The sequence below is a fragment of the Coptis chinensis genome, chromosome 8 (genome assembly GCF_015680905.1).
Source record: "Coptis chinensis isolate HL-2020 chromosome 8, ASM1568090v1, whole genome shotgun sequence".
Classification (NCBI taxonomy): Eukaryota; Viridiplantae; Streptophyta; class Magnoliopsida; order Ranunculales; family Ranunculaceae; genus Coptis; species Coptis chinensis.
In genome coordinates, this window is record NC_141463.1 from 59,160,754 (window position 1) to 59,170,188 (window position 9,435).

The 9,435-nt window shown below is 40.0% G+C and overlaps 1 protein-coding gene across 1 annotated transcript; it reads left to right on the plus strand.

The window, feature by feature from the left end:
* Positions 1 to 3,158: 3,158 nt before the first annotated feature.
* On the plus strand, positions 3,159 to 5,326 carry LOC147482192 (uncharacterized). The gene is made up of 6 exons (XM_086579233.1): positions 3,159 to 3,209; positions 3,276 to 3,649; positions 3,785 to 4,317; positions 4,722 to 4,872; positions 5,023 to 5,125; positions 5,234 to 5,326. Exons 1-6 carry the CDS (start codon positions 3,159 to 3,161, stop codon positions 5,324 to 5,326), a joined length of 1,305 nt encoding a protein of 434 aa, XP_086435359.1.
* Positions 5,327 to 9,435: the final 4,109 nt, after the last annotated feature.

A 9,435-nucleotide genomic window follows, 5' to 3' on the forward strand; every position in this document is an offset into this window, starting at 1 on the left:
AGAGAAATTCGCTTCTTGCATTGTCAAATTTATGTGTCTCTTTTCCCTCTTTTTTGTTGTTTTGGTTGAGATGAGTTTCAAATGTATAACATCCCGTCTTTTAATTGCTTTTCCTATAATAATAATAATATTAATATTAATAATAATAATGTAAATAGATAAAACAGAGATAGGATATCCAGTAGTTTCGGATAAAAGCCCGTAAGTAAGTAGATAAGTTTAAAACCCTTGTTTTTCGGGGAGGTTTTAAAAACTAGAAAAAAATAGAGTTTTCTCACGAGAGTTTTCTGGGGGAAAAAAACATAGCGAGGGTTTATAAAAAAAATGAGAGTTTTACTGAAAAGGTTTTGAACGAGGAAGATTATCTTTTCGCGTGACAGTAGACGACGGGCTTTCGGGGTTTCGCTTTCGGAAAGCTGTTCGGTTTTAAAACGGTGAGTAGTCATAATATGTTTATATTTCTTTTATTTGTTTCTATTAATCATATCAGTAATGTCGTTTTCCCTAATTGCGATATTGTCAACTCTGTCGGCTGTTAGATACAAAATTTGTGAAACAATACAGTAAATAAAACTAGGATGAATTTTAGCATTTAAACTGTCGAAGTCGGGACACCGGTGGTTAATGGCGTCGCCATCAGCACCAAACCGTTTTTTTTTTTAATTTTTGTGTTTGAAGTATGATTTTATTTGATTTGTGGTGATGTTGGATTGGTTAGTGTTACAATTGGTGATAGATGGGTTGTTGGTGTCGCGAGGTGGGGCTGCTGAAGCTCCGGAGGAGCTTCAATGGCGGCCAGACAAAACCAAATCGATCCGAGTTTTTGTTTGAATTAGTGTTTGGTTTTGGTTGGATTTTGTTGGGACATTGTTGTTGGGTTGAGGTGAATGTCTTTGGTGGTTGATTTGGGTCTTTGGAGAGGAGAGCCAGTCCGGCTCCAAGGGTTGTTAATGGCGTAGGTAGCGATTTTTTACAGTATAATAGAATCATGATTTGATGGTATAGGTAGGTGGGGGTTTTTGTGGGGATGAAAACCGCTGGGTTCTTTTTAATCATAGATGGCCGGTGGTGGCTGCATCGGTGGTGGAGGCGTTGGTGGAAATTTGTGAGGAAGGAGATGAACAGTGACAAAATCGATTTGGGCTTTGGCCAAATCGTGATGGGCTCATATGTTTTAACCTTTGGATTTTATTTTTGGGCTTAAGTTTAGACTATGGGCCTTAGACTTTGGGCCTTTGGGTTAGAAGAGTTTGGGGATGGCTGACTTTGACTATTGACCAGAGTGGACTTTGACTTTTACCAGGGTTGACTTTGACCAGTTGACCCAAATTTGATTTTTCCAAAAATTATGATTAGGTCTATTAGGATAAGTCTAGGACTATTAGCATGTTTGACTTAGGCTAAGACCTTCCTAAATATACTTGTGTACGTGTATTTACTGCTTTGTGATTTTTCAGTCTTTTACGATACACAACGTTACGACACTTATACATCCATGAAATTAATAACGCGTAAACCAAAATTAATTGAATCAAGATATTCCTTCGTTCTCTGAAATAATATATGCAATAAAGTTCAATAATGCGTAAACAAAACTTACCGCACCCTTTTAGAACTCTCCACGCCTCAAGTTTTGGTATTTAGTTTTATGACTGATGATGTCATATGTTAGGTGGGCATTTATTGAATGTGCCATAAATGGCCCATTAGCGTTATATAAGGGTATTCATTGAATGTGCCATGAATGACCCGGGTATTCATTGATTGTGCCATGAATGACCATATTGTTTGGACTACCCTAAAGAGGAACTAACGTATTCGCCTTGCGGGTTAGTTGTATTCCTTGAGTGTACGGGAATGTAGGATTGGGTATTCCTTGAATGTGGCAGGAATGACCCAGGACATTCATTGAATGTGCCATGAATGGCCCGTTAGTGATATGATAGGTATTCCTTGAATGTGGCGGGAATGACCTAAGGTATTCATTGAATGTGTCATGAATGACCTGAGTTTTTGTGCCCAAAGAGGCTGTGAATATATGTGTATGAAAGCCCAGAGGTGGCTATGATATTGTGGTATTCGGTGGGTGAGAGGCACACAGGAATGTGTGATTTGGCAAATGTGTGGAGTGCAAATCGTGGAGTAGGTACTAAAGGGTGGGTGTATAAGAAAAGTAATTGATTAATTGATAAGAGAAATTGACTTGATTATGCGAGCGTGGTTGTGTTTACTTTTGAATACATATAGGATATCTACATATGTTATATACAAGTTCTAACTTTCTTTTGCAGGAGGGTAGGACTTAATAATATTTTGTACAGGGACGCGGTCCTACCCTTATACAGCAATGGATATTGGTAAGTATTAATTCAAGTTTTTAGATATTAAAACGAGTTATTAAAATGAGTTAATATAATGGAAGTTTTGTTTGGAAAGAAACTATGCCGGTTGAGATGACGGAACTACCTTTCTTCCCAGCTAAGAATGATTAGGTTATGATAGAGTTAAAGTGTTAGTTGGATAAGAAAAGATTTGAATGTTTATATGTGGTTAGTCTACTCATACCAGGAAATTCCATTTTGCTGACCCATGTTTGCTTTGTTTTGGCAACGTGGGTGTGTTCTTGGGAACATAGGTGGAAGGCAAATGGAACCGCGTGTGATTAGGATTAGATTCGTAGGCGAGCAAATCTGTTAGTTTTCTTTTAGGTCTGATTCTTTATTGGAAGAATGTAATAACGTAGTTTACCTTTTGCATGGCATGAGAACATGGTAGTGAGGAATTTTATATTGAGAGTTTGCTTGATGTTTTATTTGGACGGATGATATCTTAATAAAGCAATGGCGCATAATTATTGGGATTATTTTAATTTAAGTTGTTTCTTTTATGACATGGCTATTAGGGTTTGTATGTGTAGTATCCTTCGTCATAGTCTGGGTTTTTAAACAAGTAAACCTAGTGATGTTTGAGATATTTATATTTCAAATATTCACTTTGTTATTGTTTAGAAATTCGGGCTGTGACATTTTGGTATCAGTGCCTAGGTTAGCTTAGTGTTGGAAAGTCTAAGTGATCCTCGGATGTGGAATATGGGTTATAGTATTGAGAGTTTTGGATATATGTGAATATTAATGGGAGTTTTGTTTGAATTGTAGATCATGGTTGAGACATGTAATGGTAATACTACTGGACCTGCAGTGAACACTCCAGTACAGATGTCTGGAGGACAGTTGAATCAGTTGTTGCAGGCTATGCAGAATAACCATCCTGTTTAGGGAGATCCTTTTGCTAAGCGCAATAAGGAGTTTGGTACTTTTGGTGGGAAGCGATTTACTGGTGTTGGGAATGCGATCGCAGCGGAGTCTTGGATTCAAAGTTGTGAAAATGTATTTGAGCGTATGCAGCTTACTGAGATTCAGAAGCAGGAGTTGGCAGCTCACCAACTTGATGACGCTGCTAGGTTTTGGTGGCGAGCTCTCATCCCTAGTCTGGACACTAGAACTTTGACTTGGGAGGACTTCAAGGTTAGATTTGAGAGTAAGTTCATTTCGGAGGCAGTAAAAGAGCAGTTGGCTCAACAGTTCTCTGAGTTGACTCAAGACGGGAAGTTTGTGACTGGGTATGTGACCAAGTTTAATGAGTTATCGAGGTTTGCTCCCTATCTTGTGGATACTGACAAGAAGAAAAACCAAAAGTTCATACGTGGGTTAGAGAGTCACTTGTCCGGCAAGTTGATTCCTTTTGATGGGGACACTTTTGATCGTGTGTTGGACTTGGCCTTGAGATATGAGGAGCAGAATGCAGCCCTAAGAGAGTCGAGGGGGAAGAGGAAGTTTGGTGAGATACCAGTTGTTGGTCCTAGGCCTTTTGAGAGCAGGCAGCCGAATAGGTTTAGGCCTTATGATATACCTCAGAGGGGTCCGTTTCAGAGACCACCATCCCAGGGGTTTCAGGGAGGATTTCATCAGCAGGGTGTATACCGACCCCAGGGAGGATTTGTACAGCAGGGTGGTTATAGGCCACCGGGGCAGACTGGAGGCTATAGACCTCAGGGGAATCAGTGGCAGAGGCAGGGTCCCCAGCTTCAGGGTCGAGCTCCCGCTCTTCCGTATCGACCAGCATCATTACTTTTACCTGCACCAGCACCAATGCTCAGAGCCATAGTTCCTGTTGAAAGGGCTTGCTGGGAGTGTAAGCAGGTGGGGCATTTATCTCATTATTGCCCTACCAAGCAGGGAAATCAGCAGAACAGAGCACCAACACCAGTCACTCATGCTAGAGCCTATGCAGCTATGCCAGGACTTGGGAATGTTGAAGGTACCTTTAGTTCATCTCAGTTTACATTCAGAGTTTTGTTTGATTCGGGTGCTTCACATTCCTTTATATCTCGTCAGTATGTTGAGAAAGAAAGTTTTAAAACTACCCTTTTATCTAAGCCCTTGTGTGTTGAGACACCGTTAGGAGGTTCTGTTACCTTATATGATGAGTGCAAAGGTTTTAAGTTGTGTTTCTTAGACCGTGTCTTTATGGTAGACTTGATCGTGTTGGGGTTTGAGGGTTTCCATTTCATACTTGGTATGGACTGGTTGACGCGTTATCATGTTGCCTTGGATTGTGCGAGGAGGGAGGTTATAGTGAATACACCTGGCATGCCGAGGTTGATTCACACCTGTGTTAGTAAGGAGGACTCGGTGATGTCTAGTTTCACGTGCTTTCTATAGAGATACCCACGAGGGATATCAGTGATGTGGAAGTAGTGAGAGACTTCGAAGATGTTTTTCAGGAGATTCCAGGGTTGCCACCCAAGAGGGAGGTGGAGTTTCGTATAGACTTGTTACCGGAGATTGCACCAGTTTCAAAGTCGGCTTACCGGTTGACACCTAAGCTATTGGACGAAATGAAAGTGCAAGTCGAGGAATTACTCAAGAAGGGATAAGAGTTTAATGTTTAGTGTTTTTGTTTTTGGCATAACCATATCTTTTGAGTATATGGGTTTGAATATTTTAAGGTGTGTATGATCAGGTTCATACGACCGAGCAACTCACCATGGGGTGCGCCTGCTATTTTTGTTTCAAAGAAGGATGGTACTTTGAGGATGTGTATTGAGTTCAGGGATTTGAACCAGGTGACTATAAAAAATAAGTATCCGCTTCCTAGGATTGATGATTTGTCGGACCAGTTGAAAGGGGCAAAGATATTTTCAAAGTTTGATTTAAGGATTGGTTATTATCAGATGGGAGTTGAAGAGAAGAGTATTCCTTTGACTGCATTTAGAACTCGGTATGGGTTGTATGAGTTTTCTGTGATGCCTTTTGGGTTGATTTAATGCACTGCATTCTTTATGGACTGATGAATCGTATTTTCAGGCCCTTTTTGGATAAATTTGTGATTGTTTTCATTGATGACATTTTAGTGTATTCACAAAACACAGAAGAACATAAGATGCATTTGAAGATAGTGATACAGACGTTCCGGGAACAGAAGTTGTATGCTAAGTTTAGCAAGTGCCATTTTTGGGAAAAAGAAATTCGTTTCTTGGGACATGTGGTATCTAGTGAAGGGATTGTTGTAAACCCCGAAAAGGTTGCTTTACTTGATGAAAAGAATGGAAACAACCAACCAATCGCTACGAGATTAGAAGTTTCTTGGGGTTAAATTTGGATATTATCGGAGGTTTATTGAGAAGTTCTCGCTTATTGCAGCTCCGCCACGGGTTAACTAGGAAAGATGTGAAGTTTATGTGGACTAATGATTGTGAGAAGGCTTTCCTAGAATTGAAATAGAGGTTGACTACAGCTCCAATTCTAGTAATCCCGACTAGAGGCAGAAAGTTAGTGGTTTTTACAGATGCTAGTGGAACTGGTTTGGGTTGTGTGTTAATGCAAGATCAGAAGGTGGTGTCGTATGCTTCACGACAGTTGAAGATACACGAGAGACGTTATCCTACTCATGACCTGGAGTTAGCGGCAGTGGTTTTTGCTTTGAAAGTGTGGAGACATTATTTATATGGTGAGAAGTTCGAGCTTTACACATATCACAAAAGTTTGAAGTATCTTTATTCACAGAAAGAGTTGAATATGAGACATCAGAGATGGATGAAGTTCATAAGTAGTTATGACTTCGAGATTCAGTATCACCCAGGCAAGGGCAATGTAGTTGCGGATGCACTTAATCGATTGCCTGGTGTTTTGACCATTTTTATGGTGCAAGAGTGGAAGAGTTTAGAGACTATAGCAGCTTATGACGTCCGGACTACACCAGATACAGATGAGGGGTATATATGCAGTTTGGAGGTTAGGCCGGTGATATTCAGTAGAGTGATTGCCATGCAGCACAGAGACCGATTTCTTTTGAGTCGGTTAGATGATCTGGTCATTGATATTTTAGATGATTGTCCGTCTGAGTGGGCAGTTGATTCTAAGGGAGGATTGAGATTTCATGAGAGATTGTGTGTACCAGATGATGCAGAGTTAAAGAAGGAGATATTATATGAAGCTCATCGTTCTCGGTTTACAATTCATCCTGGAGGAACGAAGATGTACCAAGACTTGAAGAGGACCTTTTGGTGGGAAGGAATAAAAAGAGATGTCGGAGAATATATTTCTCAGTGTTTAACTTGTCAGCAGGTTAAGGCAGAGCATCAGAGGCCTTCTGGATTATTGCAGCAATTAGAGATACCGATGTGGAAATGAGAGCACATTTCTATTGATTTCATTGATGGCTTGCCTAAGTCTCGGAGAGGTAATGAATCTATTTGGGTTATTGTTGATCGTCTAATGAAATCTGCTCATTTCATTCCTATTGACGTACGTAGAAATACAGATAAGTTGGTTTCCTTGTACATTCGGGAAGTGGTCAGGTTACATGGGATTCCAGTGAGTATTGTTTCAGATCGAGATCCTTTGTTCACTTCCGAGTTTTGGAAGAGTTTTCAGCGTGCTATGGGCACTAGTTTGGCGATGAGTACTGCTTATCATCCTCAGACAGATGGACAGACGGAGAGGGTGAATCAGATATTAGAAGATATGTTACGGTCTTGTGTAATGGATTTTGGTGGAGGATGGGAGGAGCATTTACCTTTGGTGGAGTTTGCATATAATAACAGTTTCGAGTCGAGCATCGGTATGGCACCCTTTGAGGCTTTGTATGGGCGCCCATGTCGATCACCGCTTGTTGGGCGAGATGTGGGAGACCGAGTATTGCTTGGGCCTGAGATAGTGAGAGAGACATCTGAACAGATTAAAGTCATTAGAGAAAGGATTCGCAGAAAAGTTATGCAGATTTGAAGAGGAAACGGGTAGAGTTTTCTGTAGGCGATTTTGTGTTTTTGAAGGTTTCCCCTATGAGAGGAGTTATGAGGTTTGGCATGAAAGGAAAGTTGAGTCCACGATATATTGGACTATATGAGATAGTAGCCTCCGTTGGTAGTTTGGCGTATCGTCTTGCTTTGCCGCCTAACTTAGCGATGATTCATGATGTCTTCCATGTGTCTATGCTACGGAAATGTGTGAAAGATCCTACTGAGGTTGTTCAAATTAGCGAGCTAGAGTTGAACGATGATGTAACTTTTTACAAAGAGGCCTATCACGATAGTAGATAGGGATGTGAAACACCTTAGGAGGAGGATTGTAAACTTGGTAAAAGTGCAGTGGAGTGAAAGGGAAAATGACGTGACCTGGGAACTTGAAGATAAGATAAGGCAGATGCACCCTGAGCTTTTCTCTGACACTCTACCTTGAATCTCGGGACGAGATCCTTTTAAGGTGTGTATATTATAACACCCCGTCTTTTAATTGCTTTTCCTATAATAATATTAATATTATGAATAATAATAATAATGTAAATAGATAAAACAGAGATAGGATATCCAGTAGTTTCGGATAAAAGCCTGTAAGTAAGTAGATAAGTTTAAAACCCTTGTTTTTCGGGGAGGTTTTAAAAACTAGAAAAAATAGAGTTTTCTCAATGAGAGTTTTTCGGGAGAAAAAACACAAAATGAGGGTTTATAAAAAAAAAAAAAGGAGAGTTTTACTGAAAATGTTTTGAACGAGGAAGATTATCTTTTTAAGCGTGTGAGAAGCGTCGCTTTTTGGGGTTTAAAACTTTTCGAAGCCGCTCGGTTTTAAAACGGTGAGTAGTCATAATATGTTTATATTTCTTTTATTTGTTTCTATTAATCATATCAGTAATGCCGTTTTCCCTAATTGCGATATTTTCAACTCTGTCGGCTGTTAGATACAAAATTTGTGAAACAATACAGTAAATAAAACTAGGACGAATTTTAGCATTTAAACTGTCGAAGTCGGGACACCGGTGGTTAATGGCGTCGCAATCAGCACCAAACCGTTTTTTTTATTTTTGTGTTTGAAGTATGATTTTATTTGATTTGTGGTGATGTTGGATTGGTTAGTGTTACAATTGGTGATAGATGGGTTGTTGGTGTCGCGAGGTGGGGCTGCTGAAGCTCCGGAGGAGCTTCAATGGCGGCCAGACAAAACCAAATCGTCCTGAGTTTTTGTTTGAATTAGTGTTTGGTTTGGATTTTGTTGGGACATTGTTGTTGGGTTGAGGTGAATGTGCTGGTGGTTGATTTGGGTGCTGGAGAGGAGCTGTCGAAGCTCCAAGGGTTGTTAATGGCGTAGGTAGCGATTTTTTACAGTATAATAGAATCATGATTTGATGGTATAGGTAGGTGGGGGTTTTTGTGGGGATGAAAACCGCTGGGTTCTTTTTAATCATAGATGGCCGGTGGTGGCTGCATCGGTGGTGGAGGCGTTGGTGGAAATTTGTGAGGAATGAGATGAACAGTGACAAAATCGATTTGGGCTTTGGCCAAATCGTGATGGGCTCATATGTTTTAACCTTTGGATTTTATTTTTGGGCTTAAGTTTAGACTATGGGCCTTAGACTTTGGGCCTTTGGGATAGAAGAGTTTGGGGATGGCTGACTTTGACTGTTGACCAGAGTGGACTTTGACTTTTACCACGGTTGACTTTGACCAGTTGACCCAAATTTGACTTTTTCCAAAAATTATGATTAGGTCTATTAGGATAAGTCTAGGACTATTAGCATGTTTGACTTAGGCTAAGACCTTCCTAAATATACTTGTGTACGTGTATTTACTGCTTTGTGATTTTTCAGTCTTTTACGATACACAACGTTACGACACTTATACATCCATGAAATTAATAACGCGTAAACCAAAATTAATTGAATCAAGATATTCCTTCGTTCTCTACGAAATAATATATGCAATAAAGTTCAATAATCGTAAACAAAACTTACCGACCCTTTTAGAACTCTCCACGCTCAAGTTTTGGTATTTAGTTTTATGACTGATGATGTCATATGTTAGGTGGGCATTTATTGAATGTGCCATAAATGGCCCGTTAGCGTTATATAAGGGTGTTCATTGAATGTGCCATGAATGACCCG